The sequence below is a fragment of the Theropithecus gelada genome, chromosome 16 (assembly GCF_003255815.1).
Source record: "Theropithecus gelada isolate Dixy chromosome 16, Tgel_1.0, whole genome shotgun sequence".
Taxonomy (NCBI): domain Eukaryota; kingdom Metazoa; phylum Chordata; class Mammalia; order Primates; family Cercopithecidae; genus Theropithecus; species Theropithecus gelada.
In genome coordinates this window covers 9,148,622-9,170,779 of record NC_037684.1, presented here as the reverse complement: position 1 = coordinate 9,170,779, position 22,158 = coordinate 9,148,622, and the positions used below count along the sequence as shown (strand labels likewise).

Here is a 22,158-nt window from a genome sequence, read left to right as displayed (position 1 = left end):
TAAACAGCCGAGTTCACCGTTCTGAATCTACAACCTCACAAGCCCCCTGGATATGCCCTATTCTGCAGGGGTCTGTGGCTGGGTCTGGTGCCCACTTGAACCTGGTCTCCCCAAGGACAGCGGCCTCAACTCATTCATTTCGGTGTCGCTGGTGCCTGGCATGGCTCCTGGTACCGAGTAGGAGGGTGGTACCGAGCCCACTCACCACCAGTGTGCGGATCTTGATCTTCTCATTTTTGGTGGTCTTGTAGATCTGTTTGAGCAGTGACACTCCATTGGTGATGATGAAGGTGGCACGGCTGAGCTTGGTGGAGGCATGGATGAGGGCCTCCACGGCCACCAGCTGGTCCGTCTCACGCTCTGAGCCACATAGTGCCACCATCATCTCCATCACACCTTTCAGTCCCAGCAGCTGGTTGCCCAGGTCAAAGGGGCCCTGCAGGATCCCTGACACCGTCTGGATGGCATTCAAATTCTTGTCCATGTCCTGGGGGTCAAACTTGCCCCTAAAACAAAGCCAAGGGTGGTCAAGAGAACGGGTCCAAGAGAGTGGAAAGAGTGTGAGATTTGGAGGCAGACAGATTTGGATTTGCATCCTGGCTCCACCACTCATGTGCTGTGTGATACTGGGCAATTCAGCGAACCTCTCTGAGCCTCAGCTCCTGTAAACTGAGGATAGTACTACTAGTTCTCAGAGTTGTGCTGAGGATAAATGACATAACAGATGTGTCACAGGGTGTGCCTCTGGGAAATACACTGTGACTCAGGGATTGGCATGCAGGAAGTTTATTTGCGAGAGCTCTTGGGAAGAGAAGGAAGCAGGACTGGGGCAGAGGGAGGCATTTTGCAGTCACCACAAAGCCTCAGCCTCCAAGAAGTTCTGGAGCTGGAACATCCTTCACAGTTGTTCCAAGTCGGAGTGAGTCTTTTTTTTTTTTTAGACTGAGTCTTGCTCTGTTGCTGGAGTACACTGGTGCCATCATAGCTCATTGTGACCTCAAACCCCTAAGCTCAAGCAATCCTCCCACCTCAGCCTTCTGAGCGGTTGGGACTACAGGTGCACACCATCATGCTCAGATAATTGTTTACATTTTTGGTAGAGACGGGATCTTGCTTTGTTGCCCAAGCTGATCTGAAACTCCTGGCCTCAGGTGATCTTTTCACCTGGCCTCCCAAAGCACTGCTATTATAGGTCTGAGTCACCTCAGCTAGCCTGGGGCGAGTCTTTGCACACTGGCTTCCCTGGAGAGGGTGAAACAGCTCTCCCCAACTGAGGCAAGTCCCAAAGAGAGAGAACAGCTGAGAGCTGTCAGCTGACAGACTTTCCAGCAGCTGCTGTGTCTGGGAAGACAGTACAGCATCGACAACAGCACAAAAAGGCCTAGCATGATGCCCTTCACACGGTATCTCACTGTGACATGGCCTGGGCCGGTCACTCCCCTCTGGTGATCTGGTCTCAGTCCGTCCCCTGTCAGTGAGCATGTGGGTTAGATATCCAGGAATGTTCTGCCTTGCTTTCGGAATCTATTACCATCTACTCTAGGGGAGAATCTCTGCGTGGGAATGTCAGAGGTGACACGCCTTCTGATGCTTCTCGTCTGCCCAGGTTGGTGCATTGTGGGAAACAGGGCACATGTGCACAGTGGAAATGCGGCTGTGTATAAATGCAAGAAGGCAGCGTGGACTGGTCAGGAGAACTCCACACTGAGAGTCCAAGACCTGGGCTCTGGTCCCATGTCTGCCTCTGATTGTTGGAGGATCTCGGGCAAGTTCCCCTGGGGAAGAGGAGTCGGCTTTGGAAGCTCTGAGAGACCCTCCAGCTTGAGGGGGCTCTCATGTCCTGTGCCTCATCTCTCCACTCAGTGCCCAGGGAACCAGCATCCTTCGTAATCAGTTGGAGTCTGACCTTTGAGCTGGCACTGGGTCCCCACACAGCCCCCGCCCCTGATGAAGCGGGGTGTATTCCACTCTTGCTAGGGGCAGGCTGGAGTACCATTTGATGAAGGCAGTGACCCCTCCTCTCAGCATTCCACAGGCTGGCAGGAGGGGGCTTCAATCAACAAGCCCAAATAAGAACTAGCTGGATGACAAGTAACGGAAGTCAACTGGGGACCTCATGAGGGACTCAAGAGGTCACCAGGAAAAGTTGAAACTGAGATAGAGAAAGAGAGAAGCCTTAAGAAGAGATCAGTGAACCAAAGTCAGGGTGAGTAGAAGCCATGGGGTAGAGAAGGAGTTGGCAAATCCAGGGAGTTGAGAATAGCTTTCACATTATTTTATTTTATTTGAGACAGAGTCTCACTCTGTTACCAAGGCTGGAGTGCAGTAGTGCATTCATGGCTCATTGCAGCCTTGACCTCCTGGGCTCAAGTGATCCTCCTACCTCGGCCTCCCAAGTAACTGGAACTACAGGGGTGCACCACCACACTTAGCTAATTTTTAAATTTTTTTTCTTTTTAGAGATGGGGGTCTCTACATTGCCCGGGCTGGTCTCGAACTCCTGGCCTCAGGTGACTCTCCCACATCGGCCTCCCAAAGTGCTAGGATTACAGGCATAAGCCACCACACCTGGCCAGCAGCTTTTTGCATTTTTTTTTTTCTTTCTTTTTAAGATGGAGTTTTGCTCTGTCGCCTAGGCTGGAGTGCAGTGGTACAATCTTGGCTCACTAAAACCTCCACCTCCTGGGTTCAAGTGATTCTTCTGCCTCAGCCTCCCTAGTAGCTGGGATTACAGGCATGCGCCACCATACCCAGCTAATTTTTGGTATTTTTAGTAGAGATGGGGTTTCACCATGTTGGTCAGGCTGATCTTGAACTTCTGACCTCAGGTGATCCGCATGCCTCGGCCTCCCAAAGTGCTGGGATTAGAGGTGTGAGCCACTGCACCCAGCCAGCTTTTTGCATTTTAAAGGATTTTTTAAAATATGTTGACAGAGCCGGGCGCGGTGGCTCACGCCTGTAATCCCAGCTCTCATGGAGGCAGGGGCGGGAGGATAGCTTGAGCCCAGGAGTTTGAGACTTGCCTGGGTAATATAGCCAGACCCTGTTCTCCACAAAAAGGAAAAAAAAAAAAAAAAGACAAAAAAAATATGTTGACAGAGACTTTTATGTCCCACAAAGACTAAAATATTTACTCTCTGGCCCTTCGTAGAAAAGGTTTGTTGACCCCTGGAATATAGAAAGGAAAAGCAGAGTGAAGGCAACGTCTTCACCCACCTAAGACACCTGGAGTGTTTTTAAGCATGCAGCTTCCTGAGCCACACCCCAAACTACGGAGTCAAGAGGGGATATCTCAGAAATCTGAATAATTTACAAGTCTTGGAATCACTGCAATAAAGAATTGAAAGGTCATGCACTGGAGTCACACTGATGCTGGAGCGCCAGTAAGGAGACCCAGGAACTGTAGCTGCTGAGGGCCCTAACCCCTGTCTAACTCTGCAAAGCCACACAGTTCTTAGTCTTGAAAGAACCGGGCCTCCCTCCTTGACAAGCTGACATTTGTTCCTTTCAACCACAGAAGCCAGTGGTAGGTTTAAAATATGTCCGTGGCTGGGCAAGGTAGTTGATGCCTGTAATCCCAGCACTTTGGGAGGCTGAGGCAGGAAGATTGTTTGAGCTTTGGAGTTCAAGACCAGCCTGGGAAACACAGTGAAACAAAAAAATACAAAAATTAGCCAGGCATGGTAGTGCACGCTTGTAGTCTCAGCTACTCGGGAGGCTGAGGCAGAGGAAGGAGGATCGCTTGAGCCCAACAGGCTGAGGCTGCAGTGAGCCATGATCATGCCACTGTACTCCAGCCTGGGTGACAGGAAAAAAAAAAAAATTAGCCCAGCATGGTGGCATATGCCTGTAGTCCCAGCTACTCTGGGAGGCTGAGTTCAAGACCAGCCTGGGAAACACAGTGAAACAAAAAATACAAAAATTAGCCAGGCATGGTAGTGCACGCTTGTAGTCTCAGCTACTTGGGAGGCTGAGGCCGAGGAAGGAGGATCACTTGAGCCCAAAAGTTTGAGGCTGCAGTGAGCTATGATTGTGTCACTGCACTCCAGCCTGGGGGACAGAGTGAGACCCTGTCTCAACAAATAAATAAAATATGTTCAAAAATATGTTGACACTCCTCCCTGCAAAAAGTGAAACCTAATTTTTTCCCTTTAAATGTAGGCCAAACTTACTGACTTGCTTCTAATGAATAGAATGTGGCGGAAGTGATGACGTGTGTCTTCTGAGGCTAGATAGAGAAGACATCTCCCTGCGGCCTTACTCTCTCTTGGATCTCTTACTGTGGGACAAGCCAGTGGCATGCAGTGAAGACGCTTCAGCAGCCTCTGGAGAGATCTGCAGTGGGGGGAACCGAGGCCTCCCACCAACAGCCGGCACCAATGTGCCAGCTGTGTAAGTCCATCATCTTGGAAGCATTTTCTAGCCCCCATCAAGCCTTCAGATGGCTGCAGCCCCAGCCAGCACATGACTGTAACTTCATGAAAGATCATAAGCCAGAGCCACCCAGCCAAACCACTCCCAAATTTCTGTTCTGGTGTGAGATAAAAAAACATTATTGTTTTTAGCTGCTAAATTTTGAGATAATTTATTACACAGCCATAGATAACTAAGACAGAGCCTGACCCTGTGAGGCCTCCAGGAAACTTACGTGATGTATTCCTCGCAGATCTTGCGGAAGTGATCGCGCTCCGGGTCACAGCGCAGGTCATCGTAGAGCTTGTTGATGAGGATAGAGGCCAGCATGCGGGTGTTGTCAGTCAAGGGCAGGCAGGATGGCAGATCTGGAACCTGCCCCACGACCTTCAGGATCTTCCTCAGACCTGCAGGGTAGACAGTGGCAAGCCTAAGATTCCTGCTGGGCTCCATCCTCACAAACACACTCCTCACTCAGTGTCGTGTTATCACCAGCTTCTCTCCAGCCCTGTCTGTAGAACACATGTAGTTCATCCAGAATGAAGGGCCCTAGAATGGGGTCAAGGGACCCAGGTTCTACACCTGACACTGCCCCCACCTTGACCAATTCACCTCCCTCTAGGGGCCTCTATTTTCATATGTACAAAATCAGGACTAGTTGATCTCAGGGAACTCTACCAATGCTGACATTCCACAGGTTGATGTATAGACTTCTCCAAATACTATTTCATATTCTCTTCCTCAAGCCTCAGCTTCTTCATTTTTAAAATGAGAACAATACTACCTACCTCATAAAGTTTGAGGGCTCAATGAGATAACGTATGGAAACACTGCTGTCAATCCAGACACATCACTATCACTCAATAAATATTTATTATTGAGTGTGTAATTATTATGTATTTAGTAAATGCCATATTTACATTTATTATGATGATGTCTTCTCATCTCTTCTGTTGAAAAATCTTCAATGGCTTCCTATTACCATTGGGCAAATTCAACAGTCATGTCTTTGTTGAATAAATGAGCACCTTTGGGGTACTGGCTACCAAAATAAACGATACGATTCTGACCTCCAAAAGCTCACAATACAATAGGGAAAACTGACATATGAAGATTACAATGAGATGTGATAAGTATAGAAGGGTAGCACTGAAAATGGGGTCATTCACTTCAACAAAATAATATCTGCAATTTATTCTGAGCACTTATTACATGCCAAGAGCTTTATACACATTAACTTCATCTAATCCTAACAATACCCCTACTGGTTAGATATCATTATTCCCATCTTTCAGAGAAGAAAAACAAGCCTTAGAGAAGTCAAGTAAGTTGCCCAGTGACATAGCAAGGACACACTCCCAATCACGTCTGATTTCAAAGCCTGTGATGTAAGCCGTCACACTATATTGCCTCTGGGGCAACAGACAGGTGGATTTCAGAGCCAGGTTTTAGAGGTGGCTTGGGGCTGGTCAGACCTTGGGTAGTACAAGGAAGTGGGAGGAAGAACATTCCGGGTAAAAGCTGGGAGGCATGTAACTCTAGATGTTAGGAGGGAATTAAAAGTGCCTGGAACCAGCCTGGCCAACATGGCAAAACCCCGCCTCTACTAAAAATACAAAAAAATTAGCTGGGCGCAGTGGCGGGTGCCTGTAGTCCCAGCTACTTGGGAGGCTGAGGCAGGAGAATCGCTTGAATTCGGGAGGTGGAGGTTGCAGTGAGCCAAGATCACGCCATTGCACTCCAGCCTGGGCAACAAGGGCAAAACTCCATCTCAAAAAAAAAAAAAAAAAAGTGCCTGGAAGTGGCTTAGTGGCTCATGCCTATAATTCCAGCACTTTGGTTAGGTCGAGGTGGGAGGATCACTTGAGCCCAGGAGTTTGAGACCAGCCCGGGCAACATAACCCATCTCCACACATGAAAGAAAAAGAAAAAGAAAGTGCCTGGCAGTAAATTTTGTGCAACCTACATTTCACCACTTAAAGGAAAACTTCTGTTTCCTCCCTAAACCGCTTCTACTCTCAGAGCTTACTTCTGACACCAGATGGGTATCCTACAATTCAACTCTGACACTATCTATTTGGGGTTAGCACAGACCCCACAGGTTAAGGGCTCAGTCCCACAAGACTACCCTCCTTCAGATGCCAGCAGTCCCAGTTGCCACCTGTGCTTCTGACTGGCCAAGTATAAATCAGAGATTCCCATGACCCTCTCCCTCGGGTTTGATAATTTGCTAGAATGGCTCACAGAACTCAGAAAACCAGTTTAGTTACTTGATTACCAATTTATTATTTAAAAAACAACAACAACAAAAACAAAAACTCAGGAACAGCCAGATGGAAGAGATGCAGAGGGCAAGGTATTGGCAAGGGGCATGGCGCTTCCATGCCCTCTCCAGGTAGCCACCTCACCAGCACCTCCATGGGTTCACCAACTTGGGAGCACTTTAAGCCCCTTTGGTGAGGGATTTTTTTAAAACACAGGCTTCATTATGTAGGCACGGTTGATTAAATCATCGGTTATTAGTGATGAATCCCACCTCCAGCCCCTCTCCCCTCCCTGGAGGTAAAGGGTAAGGGGCTGAAAGTTCCAATCCTGTGATTGCATGGTTGTTTCCCCTGGCAACTGGCCCCCATTCTGACATTCTGAGGTTACCTAGGGGATTCCAGCCACCAGTTATTACATGAGCATACAAAAAGATACTTATCACTTCAGAGGTTAGCTGTGTGCCAGGAAACAGCAGCAGAGACCAAATATGTATATTTCTTATTATGTCACAACCACACATTTAAAAAGTGCTCAACAGGGCTGGGGAGTAACAGGAAGTGCCTGATGAGCCAACCCAGAGTCCCCAGCCTGGGTCCCAAAAGCCTCCCTCAAATGCACCTCTCCAATCCCATCTCCCACTCTCCCCTTCCATTCTTGCCCACGCCTTGAGCATCTCGTTTCTCTTCTGTTCAAACACTCCAGACCTTCTTCCTGTTAATCTTTGCCCCTTCCCTCACCCAAAAGCTCACTTCAGGTTTGACATCCTGACGGCTCCTTTACCGTGTCTCCCAGCCCAGTTTGCACAACACGTAACACCTCAACATTGCAGCTTTGTATTCGAATATTGGAATTTTAAAATCCACATTATTTTTACCCAAGAGCTATCCATGTTGGTGCCCTTTGCAAAAAGAACAGAATAAAAAATAGTGCTCTCCACCTGTCCCAACCCGTAACACGTGGATGAGCCTAGATCCTGGTGCAGAGAGAGAAGGTCTGTTGTTAACGCTCACGTTTCATGATACATGCGGAGAAGACCAGAATGAGGCAGGGAGGAAGTGGGGTTTGGGCGTTTAGCAGTAGAGTAATGTGCTGAAGTCTAAGCACTTGCACATGTACTTTGTTGAGGTCTGTAAAAACCAAACAAGGGAAGTGCAATATCAAAAGATATTTTTTAAGCTGGGAAAAGCTGATCTGAGTCTTTTAGAACAAGGGATAGTCTGTGTGTCATAAAATCTTTGGAAGAATTTACCATAGCAGATCATAAAACCACAGGTATGATTCCTTAACAATCAAAGAAGTTGACTGAGGAGAGGGGTAACATCTCGGAGCTGACAAATTGAGTGACTGCCAGAACATGTGAAAGGAAAATAAAATCTTGGCCTGGTCCCGTGGTTCGTGCCTGTAATTCCAGCACTTTGGGAGGCCAAGGCAGGAGGATCATTTGAATCCAGGAGTCTGAGACCAGCCTGGGCAGCATAGCAAAACCACATCTCCACAAAACATAAAAAAAATTAGCCGGGCATGATGGTGTGTGCCTGTGGTCCCAGCTACTCGGGAGGCTGAGGGGGAGGAGGATCGCTGCAGCCCAGGAATTTGAGGTTGCAGTGACTATGATCACGCGACTGCACTCTAGCCTGAGCAACAGAGTGAGACCTTATCTCTAAAAAAAAATAATAATAAATTTAAAAACTAAAATAAAATCTTGGGATCCCCCTCAATTCCCTAAACCAAAGGAAAAAAAATTAAGCTGAAAGCTGAGTCATGCAAGAGACTGCCTTTCCTTTTATTCCTAAGCAGGTAGCTACAGATAAAAAATTAAATATCTCCACAGGTTTAGTAAATTAGTGCTTAAATATGTCCACTCTATGTTCACCTTATCTTGTGTAAAGTGGTCATTTACTGAGCAGGAGACAAATAGGTAATTGACTATTTCCCTGCCTCCTCCTTTCTCTTCCAACGTGTGCATTAATATAATGTGAACGTACCCTTCCTCTTTCCCCTCCAGGCTGCTTTTCCCCTTGAAATATTGAAGCCCTTAAAATCATCTTTGGAGAAAGGCTGAGACCACAGACTGTTTCTGTGATTCTGTGTTTCCTCTCTGCGCATGTCTGTAACCTTGGCAAAATAAACTTCTAAATTGATTGAGAACTGTCTCAGATACTTTTGGGTTTACAAACATTCTCACTGTGCTTTATGTAAAGTATACTTGATACAATTTCCTCCCTTTTGAAAGGCCTGTGAAGTATTTACCAACCATGAGACTTCCGGAATTTTACCCTGCGGTTGGTGGAGTCCTTGTCCCCATTTGCTAGGTAGCTCCACCCACACGTTTTGGGGATGTGTTTGGGCACTTCCTGGGCGTGTTCAGGCTCTGAATTCAGAGCCTTGACCTGCACCTTCACAGGCCCACTGGTGATCCTGATGTGCCAACGCCTTTTCACACCTTTTCAGTTAGGACTGAAGACCCCTTCAAGAGCCTCACATCTTCCATTTTCTGTTTAGTGCCCTGGTGCCCACTTAAAAGGCTTGAGCAAGCCCCAAACCCTCCCCTCTTCTCACCGTTATCCACCACATAGATGGTGCGTGAGTTGTCGTGAATGGCAAGGTCCTTCCTGGGGACATTCTTATTGAGCAGGTTCAGCGCCTGATCCCTGCCCTGGCCAGATACCTTCTTGCTGACTAGCATGTCCAGCAGGTGGCTGGTGATCTGCTTCAGGTCCTTCTTGGTGTCTGAAAACAAGAGGACAGGGGTAAGTAGAAAGGGGTAGGAAATCTCACATATATATGACCAGGAAGGGCAGCAGCTTCTAGACTCTGGAAATACTGAATCCACTACTTTCTGAATATGTGAATTCCCAGGAGAGTATAGTATTGCCCATCTCACCTGAAAAAAGGGAGAGAAATCCCTAGACAACACCCGCAAGCGGTCCTCCAGCCACCCTGAACACTGACTTCTACAACAGCTCATTCCATCCTTGAGCAGTTTGGATTCTTAGAAAGTTCTTCACTCCTAGCAGTGAGCGGCAGAGCTCCAGGGATGCTTTATGTGGTTTTTAATAAACTGATTTAATAAAATGCTTTTCAGAAAGGGAATTTATACTCTTTAGAGACATTTCACTCCCCACAGATTCAGGCATGCTGGGTGCCTGAATTCAAGCTTTTGTCTGTGACGCCAGGACTTCCTGCCCACTGGTAGATCTTAAAAGACAAATGCCTTTTTCTGATTTTGCCCTCCCTGAGACTTAGAGATTTTTGTTCTCATTCTAGGATGGAGCCCAAAGGCAGGCAAACTGAAAAGCAAAGCTCTCCAAACCACGTCAGATAAATAACTGATGAAGGAATACAGCTCCATCGCCTAAAGAAGGAAAGATGTAAGTTGATGTGACGGCTCATCTTCAGACAAAGGCAAGTCATGAGAGTGAGATAATAGACTCCTTCTGTGAGACTCCAGAGGGCAGACTTTGGGTCAGAGGCAGATGGAAGCTACAAGGGGATAGAGTGGAAATCAATATGTGTAAGAATTTTGTAGCAGAGATGCTCAACCCAAGGAAGTCATGGAAGATTGTGAATTGGTGTCTCCCTGGGAAACACGACTCTCAGTATAAATGCTCTTGGGTAATCTCCTCCCACACTGGCCTTGGGCTGCTTACGTGACCTGTGGCATAACCAGAGACTTACATGGCACTTGCACGTTGGGGCTTGTCCATTTAGAATCCAGCCACCATGTTCTATAGAAACCCAAGCTGGCCACTAGCAAGGCCACAAGGTCAACATTTCCAGTTAACTGCCAGCCACACAAGCAGGGCCATCTTGGATCTTCCAAAAATTCTAGCTCAGAAAAGGAAAGTGACTAGTTGACCATTATAATAATAGTAAGTCAGAGTCACATCTAGAATCCGGGACTTCAGGGCTGGGTGCAGTGACCTGTAATCCCAACATTTTGGGAGGCCACAGCAGGAAGATCACTTGAGGTCAGGGGTTTGAGATCAGCCTGGGCAAGAAAGTGAGACCCTGTCTCTATGAAAAATTTAAAAATTAGCCAGGCGTAGTGGCACGAGCCTGTAGTCCTAGTGACTCCAGAAGCTGAGGTGGGAGGATTGAGCCCAGAGGTTTGAGGCTGCAGTGAGCTGTGACTGCATTACTACTGTCTAGCCTGAGTGATAGACAAGACTCTGTCTAACACAAAAAAAAAGAAAAAGAAAAAGAAAAAAGCCTCTAATAAACAAATAAGGAAAACATTAAAAAATAGGTAACAACATGAACAAACCATCCAAAGATAAAGGAATCCAAATGGCTAACAAAGATACAGAAAAATGATCAATCTCATGAGTACTTTATTTTGAATCAAACAAGATAATTTTAATCTACATCCAAGGCAAATATCCTTAAGAAGGATAGCATTCAAATCTGATGAGAATGTGTTGAAATGCGGACTCTTATCATTGCTTGGTGAGAGTATAAATTGATGCAGCCTCTCAGAAAGAAATTAGAGAGCAAGATATAGAAAGAACATTAGTTATGCTCCATTTCTAGGAATTTGACCCCAGGAAATAATTATAAATGTGGCCAGGCATGGTAGTTCATGCCTGTAATCCCAGTACTTTGGGAGGCAGAGGCGGGCAGATCACCTGAACTTAGGAGTTTGAGACCAGCCAGGACAACATGGCGAAACTCCATCTCTACTAAAAATACAAAAATTAGCCAGGCATGGTAGTGTGCTCCTGTAAGCCCAGTTACTCGGGAGGCTGAGGCAGGAGAATTGCTTAAACCTGGGAGGTGGAGGTTGCAATGAGCCGAGATCATGCCACTGCACTCCAGCCTGGGCAACAGAGCAAGACTCTGTCTCAAAAATAATAAATAAATAAATAAATAAATAAATAAATAAATAAATAAATATTATAAATGTAAGCACAGATGCAAAAATGGCTCCTGGAGAGTTTTGTATAAACATGCAAATTGGAAATAATTGAAATCTCCAATAATATAGAGCTGATTGATGAATTATCCATACAAGGGAAGATTATGATGTTCTTGAAAATAAAGTTTTCTGAGTGAACCTTCCTCTTTGACCTTCCTGGCCAGAGCAACATTTTCTAAGTTGATGCCTAGGACCTGGATGTGCAGGGAGAAGCATGAGTCTGTATATGCATATGCAGGAAACAAATGTAAAATTAATTATTAAAATCAAAGGAATCCTTTTTAAGAATATTAAATGGTATGCAATATTAATATAATGCTCAATGAAGAAAAGAACATGCAACTATTCATAGCAGAATTCCAATTTTGTTAGATATTGATATGGATGGTTTAAAAAAAAATGATAGGAAAGATACATGTGGTAATGGTAATAGTGATTATCTGAATGGGTAATTATAGGCATTTATTCTCATTTTTACATAGTTCTATATTTTCCCAAATGTCTTCAATAAGTCTCTGTTACTTTTTCTAAGTGGTGGTAAAATTTACATAACATAAAATTTACCATTGTAACAATTTTTAAGTGTACAGTTCAATGGCATTAAGTATATTCATACCATTGTGCAAACACCACAATCTATTCACAGGATTATTTTCGTCTTGCAAAACTGAAACTCCATCCCCATTAGACAATAACTCCCCATTTCTCCTCCTCCAACCCCTGCCAAACACTGTTCTACTTTCTATCTCCATGAATTTGACTACTCAAGTATCTCATATGAGTGGATCCATGCAGTATTTGTCCTTTTGTGGCTGGCTTATTTCACTAGCATAATGTCCTCAATGTTCATAGACATTGTAGCATGTGTCAGATTTTCCTGTCTTTTTAAGACTAATACTCCATTGTATGCCTGTTGCTTTTACAATCAGAAAATACATATGACAGGCTGGGTGCAGTGGCTCATGCCTGTAATCTCAGCACTTTGGGAGGCCAAGGTGGACAGATCACCTGAGGTCAGGAGTTTGAGACCAGCCTGGCGAACATGATGAAACCCTGTCTCTACTAAAAATACAAAAATTAGGTGGGCATGGTGGTGTGTGCCTGTAGTACCAGATACTCAGGAGGCTGAGGCAGGAGAGGTGCTTGAACCCAGGAGGCGGAGGTTGCAATGAGTCTAGATCACCCCACTGCACTCCAGCCTGGGTGACAGAGTAAGATTCTATCTCAAAAAAGGAAAAGAAAAGACATAAAACCAAGCCATCCCCACATACAGGGAATGCCCAGTCTGAGGTGGCAACTGACTCTTTCTTTCCCCATCCCCTTGAACTAAAATTGAAGAGTATTTCCTACCTAGAACCAGGGCCTCCTCCTTCCCTCGATGCTCCTGCTTGTCCTCCCCAGACAGGGAGTCAATGATGGCTTGGAGCAGATTGCAGACAGCCAGAGACATCTCCTCATTCTCCACCGCCATGAGGCTACAGATTCGGTCTATCCGCACTGCATGCAGAATCACTGTGGCCTAGAACCCCAGCAAGAACCATGGTCAGCTGCCTTGCCCTTCCATTCCAGCTGCCATGCAGGTTAGAGAGGGTGTGATAATCCTCCCCACCCCATCCCCTGCAGTAGAGAAATCAGCCCAGGCAGCCATTGCCTCATGGGGCTCCCTGGTCCTGGAAACCTCTTGACACAAGCCATGCCGGTCTCCAGAGGTCAGAGCTGTGCCATCCAATACAGTGGCCACTGGCCACATGGGGCTGTTGAGCTCTTGCACTGTGGCAAGACCATGTGGAGATGTGCTGTAGTGTAAAATACACACTGGGTTTCAAAGACTTAGCATGAAAAAATGTAAAATATCATAGCCTTTGCATTCACCACTTCTGCATTAAGCACTTTCAATAACTTGTCTTTGCTTAGTCAAACCCATTTCTAACTCAAAGGGAAAAAGAGACTGGAACACTCTTTGACTTTTTATGAGGTTCCATTGATGCCAGCCACAGCCCTGACCACGTATCACCCTCCAGATCCTTGGACCAGCAGCCATTTGCTCCACATGCCCTACAGCTGGGGGCTCACCCTGGCTCGGTGGCCGCTGCACATGCCCGACAGGGTCCGCACTGCAGCCAGCACCAGCTCAGGCTTCTTAGTATCCAGAAGCTGCAGTAGTAAGGCTACCCCATTGTTCTGGAAGATCTTCTCAGCTCCTGCTTCCTCACGGCCTAGGACAATGAGATTGTTGGCAGCCTGAAGGAGGAAGAGGTAATGAGGGTTACGAGGGAGGTATGGCCACCCAGGCCTGTACCGTGGGCCAAGTACAAGAGCCAGTGCAAAGACTGGATCTTCAGAACATTGTTCTATTATCTCACCATGTAATCCCCCTCCTGGAAACACAGCCCAAGAACATAATTCAAGAAAAAAAGCCAAGTAACTTGCATCAAGACCAACTGGATGAAATATATTGCAGTCATTAAAGTCATGAATAAAAAGACTAAGACCAATGGAAAAAGCACTGGTATGCAGAATCAGAATCATATGTTTACTCCAATTGCACTTATGCTAAAATAAAGATGTGTATAATGCTTATAGAGAAGGACTAGAAAAAAGGTGGAGAAATGTAGTGTTTTTACACGGAGAATCATGTCCTTAAACATTTTGTTGATTTTCCTGTTCAGAGGAATCTGAAGTTCCCAGGAAGTGAGCAGCAGAAACACTATAGATGAGACCTGAAAGCCCTGGGTTTGAGTTCTGATTCTGCTCCCTGGTAGCTTTATGAGCTCAGGTGAGTCACAGCACTTCTCTGGACCCCAGACTCCTCATCTGTAAATTTCAGCAGTTGAGCAAGCAGGTTCCCAAGTCTCTTCCCACCGAAAGCCTTCCAACTTAAGGATGCACGAACCTTAAAAGGCTCCAGGTCTCAAGCAGGACCTGAGAACCCAGGGCTGAGAAACACAGGAGGTAGAAGAAGGTGAGGAGGTGGGCAAAGAGATGTTGAGTTGGGTGCTGGGGAGAGGGCTTAATAGAGAATTTCAGGCAAGCATGCCCAGAACCATCACTATCAGCTAAGGGTTTTGCACTTAAAAACAAAAAAAACAAAAAAAAACTTGTTTTATCTGTAACAACTCATTATGTTCTCACAAGAGTTTGTTAGGAAAGATATTTGCCTAGTTTATGGATTTATTGACCATAAAACTAACAAAAATTCCGTGGACATTGTTTCTCAAGTTCTTACAGATGTAAAACACTCAAATGTTCAATTTTTTTCCTTTGCAGAAGCACTAGAAGGGAACTTAAAAAAAAAAACAAGGTAACAAGTTTGGTTAAGAGGATGATTATGTCTGTAAATATTTAAATTTTTCAGAAAGACTTCTTTACAATATTTTTTAATAAAATAAAACTTGATTTTAACGGGCTGTTATTTCTTAGGGCTGAAGTTACAGTGAGGCAAATGAGGTACTTGCCTTGGGTGCAAAATTTAAAGGGACACCAACGAACTCAATAATCAAATAATAATCAATGCCATATTTTTAAAAATCAAAATCAATGCCAAATAAAATCCACGATGAACAAAACAACAAAATTTCAAATAAAGACAGGATCCAACCCTGCTGCATGACCGTCCTCACTCAATTCACCCAAATCTCAGTCTTTCTTACGGTTTACACTGTGTTCCAATGTGATTAACCTTTGGCCAATTTTCCTTCCTGGGCTGCAAAGACAGGCCTCCGGTCCCCCTTCCCCCTCAGAATGATGTCACTGTCCAGACTAGCGGGTCCTTCTGCTGGCTGGATGATATTGGCCAGCACTTACCTTTTCCCGCTTGTCAGCCTCACTGTTTTCGTCCAAGAGGATTTCAAACATCTTCTGTACCCTCAAGTCTGTGGAGAACTGCACTCGGAGCTGAGGAGAGAGGAAGGAGTAGGGAAGAAGGCAGGTGGGGTCCGCGTCATTTCAGCTCCACATTCAGTTCATCTCAGTAAATATCAGGGCGTCTACTCTGGGCTCTCACACATACATTCATTCATGTATTCATTCGACAAACACTTACTGGATAACTACGATGAATGAATAAATACAGTCGAATTGTGGACAAAATCAAGTCCTTGCCCCTGAAGGCTTACCATCTGGTTACATTCGTTATCCCACTGAGACATCGCAACAGTCTGGGAAGGCCTAAAGGGTCTTCAGCCCAGTTTTAGAGTCTAGTAAACCATTTGCTATTAGACATTTAAATAGGGATAAAACAGAAATATGTCTCCATGCTCAGAATCCTGAAGCAGCTTTCTTTCTTTTCTTTTTAACACACCTGAAGTGTAGATGAAGCAGCTTCAAGCTGTTTCAGGCAAATCGAACTCATTTTGTTGGGATATCTAGTCCCTTGCAGTCCCCAGTCCAACCCCACTGCTCTGGGTGTTTCATAAAGTGACCGAACTGATCAACATCCTCCACCTCGCCAGCCTGTTTTGAACCTCCTGCTACTTTGTTCTGGGGGTCCACAGTACTCCCACCTACTTCTGAGCTCATTTTCTAATTTTTTTTTTTTTTTTATATGGAGTCTCACTCTGTCACCCAGGCTGGAGTGCAATGGCACAATCTCGGCTCACTGTAACCTCTGCCTCCCAGGTTCAAGTGATTCTCCTGTCTCAGCCTCCTGAGTAGTTGAAATTACAGGCATGTGCCACCATGTCCAGCTAATTTTTATATTTTTAATAGAGACAGGGTTTCACCATGCTGGCCAGGCTGGTTTCGAACTCCTGATGCCAAGTGATTCACCCACCTTGGCCTCCCAAAGTGTTGGGGTTACAGGCGTGAGCTACCCCACCCAGCCTATTTTTAATTTATTTTTAATTTTTGATAGGAACAGCATCTTTCCCTGTGTTGCCCAGGCTGGTCTCCAACTCCTGGGCTCAAGTGATCCTCCCACCTTGGCCTCCCAAAGTGCTGGGATTATAGGCGTGAGCCACCGCATCCAGCCCTGTGCTCATTTCCTTTGGGGATGCAGAGAGGTCTTTCCTTCGCCTATCCCTCTCTGAATCTCTCCTTAGTTTGTATTTCCTCAGTCCTTGAGTCTGCACCCTGGATAGCATGCTGTGGTCCTACCACAGGGCTTCTCCAGATGTGTAGAAGTTACTGAGTCTTGGAGCAAGGGGCTGAGTGATCGATTACCTTACCATTCTTACAGAGAGGAAACCAACACCCCAACAGATGCCCCACAAAACTAGCAGCTGAGCCAGGACTAGAGTTCAGGATTTCTCACCTCTTGTCCAGGTTCTCCCTACCCTACTCCATTTCCTAAAAAATATTGTATGCTCCTGGCTCACATTGTAATCCCAGCACTTTGGGAGGCTGAGGTGGGTGGATCACATAAGGCCAGGAGTTCGAGACCAGTCTGGCCAACATAGTGAAACCCCATCTCTATCAAAAACACAAAAATTAGCCAGGTGTGGTGGTGCACATCTGTAATTCCAGGTACTCGGGAGGCTGAAGCACAAGAATTGCTTAAACCCAGGAGGCAGAGGTTGGAGTGAGCAGCTGAGATCATGGGCCACTGTACTCCAGCCTGGGCAACAAAGTGAGAGTCTGTCTCCAAAAAACAATCACGCTCCTAATGGGGCCTGGCTCTCCTCTATCCCTCATCGATGTCCTCAGTTCCCAGGTATTTTATAATACTTAGAAAGAGAGATAGATCATGTTGCAGACATACTAAGTTATAATAATATTTCTAAGTCTCCATCTGGAATTTTTGTGTTGGGGGGGGTGGGTGTGAGGGACGGAGTCTCTCTCTGCTGCCCAGGCTGAAGTGCAATGGCACATGACCTCAGCTCACTGCAACCTCCGCCCCCCATGTTCAAGCAATTATCCTGCCTCAGCCTCTTGAGTAGCTGGGGTTACAGGCACCCCCACCCAGATGGCTATTTTTTGTATTTTTAGTAGAGACGGGTTTCGCCATGTTGTCCAGGCTAGTCTCAAACTACCTGACCCCAGGTGATCTGCCCGCCTTGGCCTCCCAAAGTGTTGGGATTATAGGCATGAGCCACTGCACCAGGCCCCATCTGGAATTTAAAAGACCTGTGTTCTAGCCTTGGTTGGCTTGTGCCCTCAAACAGGCATCACAGATAGAAGCACCTGCTTAGCTGTTCTGTGCAGCCTGCCCATGCCACTTGCTGTCTCTATCTCAGAGTGTGGAGGTAGGGCTAGCCCTGCCCTGATGACCCACCTCCCTAACCCATTCCTACTAGGAATGAAGAGAGGGACTGGGCAGCCAAGGGTTGTGGGAAGAGGCCCAGCTCACCTTCTCCTGAATGCTGGTGTTGAGTCTCCTCAGCGTCTCCTGGAAGTTCTGGTTCCGCGGCTCGAGGGTGGCACAACGCTGCACGTCCTTGAAGGCCTGGTCCAGCTTCCCCAGGTGCTCCAGTGCCTGGCATCGCCGATACAGAGCCTTGATGTCCGAGGAGTTGATGTCAATGGCTATCGAGGGGAGACGGAGGATGAGGGCCTTAGGGAGCCAGACTATAGACCACCAACCCCACTGCCCCAACCCCAGGAAGCATGCTCTTGCTGGGCTTCTGTGTCTTCCTTGGAGATTAACCCATGTGGACTCTCTGGCCCATACCTCCCCTTCGTTAGACAGTAAGAGCCACAGAGTTTCAAGGTGGGAAGAGAGCTTGAGGGTCATGTCATCCAATTCCTAATGCTCCAGTCTCTGCTACAGGATCCCTGCCAGGGGCTTAACCAATTGGTGCTTGCATACCTCCAGCAATGGGGAGCTCCCTCCTTCTCAAGACAGCCAGGCAGGCCTGGTGCAGTGACTCACGCCTGTAATTCCAACAGTTTGGGAGGCCAAGGTGGGCAGATCATGAGGTCAGGAGTTCGAGACCAGCCTGGCCAACATGGTGAAACTTTGTCTCTACTAAAAATACAAAAACTAGCCAGGCGTGGTGGCAGGCACCTGTAATCCCAGCTACTTGGGAGGCTGAGACAGGAGAATTGCTTGAACCTGGGAGGCAGAGGTTTCAGCGAGCTGAGATCGTGCCATTGCACTGTAGTCTGGGCAACAGAACAAGGCTCCATCTCAAAAAAAAAAAAGAAAAAGAAAAAGACAGCCAGGCAGCTTAATCAGAAAACCTTGCCCTCTCCACACCTGAAATGCGTTCCCTGTAACATTGCCCAGCCCTGGAGCCCCTGAGATGAAATCCAATCCTTCTTCCTTGTGACAGCCTTTTAGGAATTTGAAGGCAGCTCTGTCCCACCTGGGAGTTGCCTTTTCTGGGCTAAATATTGCAGCTTCCCTGAACTGCTCTTCAGAGGATATGTTTCCAGTCCCTTTTCCAGCTTGTTCTCTCCCTTCTGAAGTCACTCCATACTCACTGTTTCTTCCCCGAAAATGGTAACTAGATTAAAACCCAGGCCATGCAGAGGAGAATGTGACAGGGCAAGCTTGGGGGTGGGAGGGACTCACCTCTGGAGGCATCTGAAGCTGCCTGGACATAGCTCTCCTGAGGAAAGGGGAAGGAGGAGGAGACTCGGTTAATGTGGGCCCAATGCAGAGATGGCCAGAGAGTGTCCCCACTGTGAGTGGAGAGGGTTTGCTGGGGGAGCTGCAGGCTGTCAGAGGCCCAGGGCATGCTCCTCGTAGGCATGGCAAAGAGGACAGGCTTTGACATCAGGCAAACCCAGGTTTGAATCTCGGCTCTGCTACTACTTGGGAGAGCTTGAGCAAGTTAATGAAGCCCTCTGGATCCGAGTTTCTCATCTGCAATAGGGGGAGGACAACAACAGCTATCTCATAGCCATTAGTAAGATGCCATGAATAACATATGAAAGCACCTGGCGTTGGGCTGATTCTGCTCTGGATGAATTTCTGTCTTTCCAGGGCATGGGTTAGGGGAGACACCCTTCTCTAACCCCAGGCACCCAGCGGAGCCAGCTGTGATGAAGGACAATTCCTATCAGGGTGAAGGGGCTGCCATTCAGCCCCAAGGCCCCTCTGCCTCACTCCCGCCCTGTGCCCTGCCCTGCCCTGCCCCAGACCGTTTTCAGACCACAGGCTGCCCGGTTCCGATAAAGTGTGGCCAGCAGGGCCTTGTCCTTGGTCAGCTTCAGGGCCTGGCTGTAGCTCTTTGTGGCGGCCTTGTAGTCCTGGAGCTGGAAATGCCGGTTCCCTTCCTCCTTCAGCTGTACCGCTTCCACCTCTGCCATCTGCCGGGACAGGAGCAGCTCTGTCTGGTCAGCCCCTTACTCCAGACCCAGGGCTGGGCTCCTGGTCTGAGGTCCGGAGCTCCAGGGTCCCCTCACACCAGAGAGGATGGTGGGGATTCTGCCTGGAAGGGATCCACCCCCAGAACCCCCAAATTTATTGCCCCATGAAGGCATTAAAGCATCTGCTCAGAGCTTGGCCCAAGTTGAAAGTCCCTGTGCCTCACTCTCTGTCCCTCCCAGCCTGAGCAGGTGAAGCCACTCAGTTGGTGCCAAAGGCCTGAACTCTCAGCGCAGGTCTTAGAAGTCTGCCATCTCCCTCCCCAGTCCAAGGCACACCCCAGGCCCCTGCTCACTTTCTCAGCGAGGACAATGCTTTCGATCTGCCCTCCTGTGATGCTGCTCCCCTGAGCACTCCTGCGTCAACCTCCAGCCAGCCAGCCTCAGTATGCCCCTCCCAGCCCCCACCCAAGAGATTTTCTTGCCTCAGCCAGTGGCTCTGGACCATATTTGGCCACAGGGGCAGGTGCCCCTGGAGTCTGTCACTGATACTCAGGGCCCTCCCCCTCCCCAGACTGGTCAGTCATGACCACGTGGAGGTGCTGACCAGCCTATACCCAAGCACCCCACTCTGGGGTGTCCTGGGGGGGGCTCAGGCACTTGCACCCAAAAAAGTGACAGAAAGATCCAGAAGGGACAGGAACCCCCCAGCAGACTCCCTCCCTGGGCACTGCTCTAAAGCCCCTTTCCACCTCTCTCTCAGATAAACAGCGCCCTCTCCCTCCCCTCAACCACTGCTATTTTTGGGAGCAGAGTGACAGCTGAGGGGCTGACAGACTGGGACACACAGCAGGTGCCCAGATCCCAGACCAACTGGAGACTTCCAGAAATACCTTTCTGGAGGGAGGGGGAAGGAACAGAGGAAGAAAGTTCCTTCCCTTTTCCACTTCTGTGCGACACCTCAACCCACGCTGCTTCCACGTGTTCCAAATGTCTTTGCTTTTCAGAAAGACCGGCAGGATTTGCTAACTCAGTTTAGTGTGAGTGAGTGGTTCATTAGTTTGGGTCCTCATGTGGTCTCCTGTTCCTCCCCCTGTGTATGGAGTGGATATATTCAGCCTACCTCTCCCATCCAACTGGGAACTCCCAGAGAGTGGGTTTGGTGTGTCCCCCATCAGGCTGAGATCTCTTAGGGCAAGGGCTGGGCCAGACTGTGAATTCCCCTGAGACCAAAGGTCCCCCTACCCAACTGAGAACTCTCCTGGGACACACTGAGGCTCCCTCCTCAGAAGGGGGTCTTCCTGGGACAAGAACTATGTATTCACCATTACAGAGGGGTCTCTCCTGAGGCGGGAATGTTAATCCTTAGCTAACTGGGAGTTCCTGAAGCAAATTTATGACATTGTCCCTACTTGGACCCAGAACTCTTCTGCCTTTCAGTGCCCCCAAGCCTGGGCTGTGAGCTCCCTCCTGGAAGGTAAATACAGCATCCCATGTAGCTTGTCCCCCAACCCCCTTCCTGCACAGGTTCTGGCACAGTCGGTGTCCAAAGTGTGTTTCCTGAATGGAACGAATGGATGAATGAATGAACGAGTGGTGTCTTCACGCTGATGATTTCCTGCACTCATCTTTCGTCCCTCTCCCCTCCACCCCACATATATCTTCAAACTTACGTGACCAGAGCTGAGAAAGACTGGTCTGAAGAAAATCCCAGGTGAAATCACTGACACTAGATTCTATTCCCAGACCTGCGACCTTGGACATACAGCTTTGTGACCTTGGACAAGTTCTACTGCCCTGCTGGACACAAAGCCCAGCCCTAACACATGTTTGTTGAATGAGCAAATAAATGAATGAATAGATGGATGAATTTCCTGCCTTCATGTTACAGCAAGCCCTGGGCCCCTTCGTGGGGCAAGCTCTCTGCAGCAATGAGGTAATAGGATAAGGGATCCTGACATTGGCAGAGACCTGCGGTTCTGTGACTTTAGGTCCAAGGGAACTTATATTCAAATACTGATTCAGAAATTCATTCCACAAGCATTTCTTAACATCTTTTTTGTTGTTGTTGCTGTTGTTTGAGACAGAGTCTTGCTCTGTTGCTCAGGCTGGAGTGCAGTGGCGTGATCTCGACTCACTGCAACCTCCACCTTCCGGGTTCAAGAGATTCTCCTGCCTCAGCCTCATGAGTAGCTGGGATTACAGGCATCCACCACCACGCCTAACTAATTTCTGTATTTTTAGTAGAGATGGGATTTCACCATGTTGGGCAGGTTGCTCTCAAACTCCTGACCTCAAGTGATCTGCCCGCCTTGGCCTCCCAAAGTGCTGGGATTACAGGCGTGAGCCACCATACCTCCTAGTCTCATTTC

At 47.5% G+C, this 22,158-nt stretch overlaps 1 protein-coding gene across 3 annotated transcripts in view; it reads right to left on the bottom strand.

Moving 5' to 3' along the window:
* Nucleotides 1-19,789, bottom strand: part of UNC45B (unc-45 myosin chaperone B) — a 39,798-nt gene extending 20,009 nt beyond the window's left edge. For all 3 annotated transcript variants that reach the window (XM_025362841.1, XM_025362842.1, XM_025362843.1), the window contains exons 1-9: nucleotides 19,622-19,789; nucleotides 19,050-19,086; nucleotides 17,883-18,058; nucleotides 15,401-15,490; nucleotides 13,670-13,837; nucleotides 12,947-13,115; nucleotides 9,238-9,408; nucleotides 4,649-4,820; nucleotides 206-506 (exon numbers count right to left, since the gene is read on the bottom strand). In XM_025362841.1, coding sequence (XP_025218626.1) covers nucleotides 206-506; nucleotides 4,649-4,820; nucleotides 9,238-9,408; nucleotides 12,947-13,115; nucleotides 13,670-13,837; nucleotides 15,401-15,490; nucleotides 17,883-18,058; nucleotides 19,050-19,086; nucleotides 19,622-19,789 — 1,452 coding nt within the window. The remainder of the gene's footprint in view (nucleotides 1-205; nucleotides 507-4,648; nucleotides 4,821-9,237; nucleotides 9,409-12,946; nucleotides 13,116-13,669; nucleotides 13,838-15,400; nucleotides 15,491-17,882; nucleotides 18,059-19,049; nucleotides 19,087-19,621) is intronic.
* Nucleotides 19,790-22,158: the final 2,369 nt, after the last annotated feature.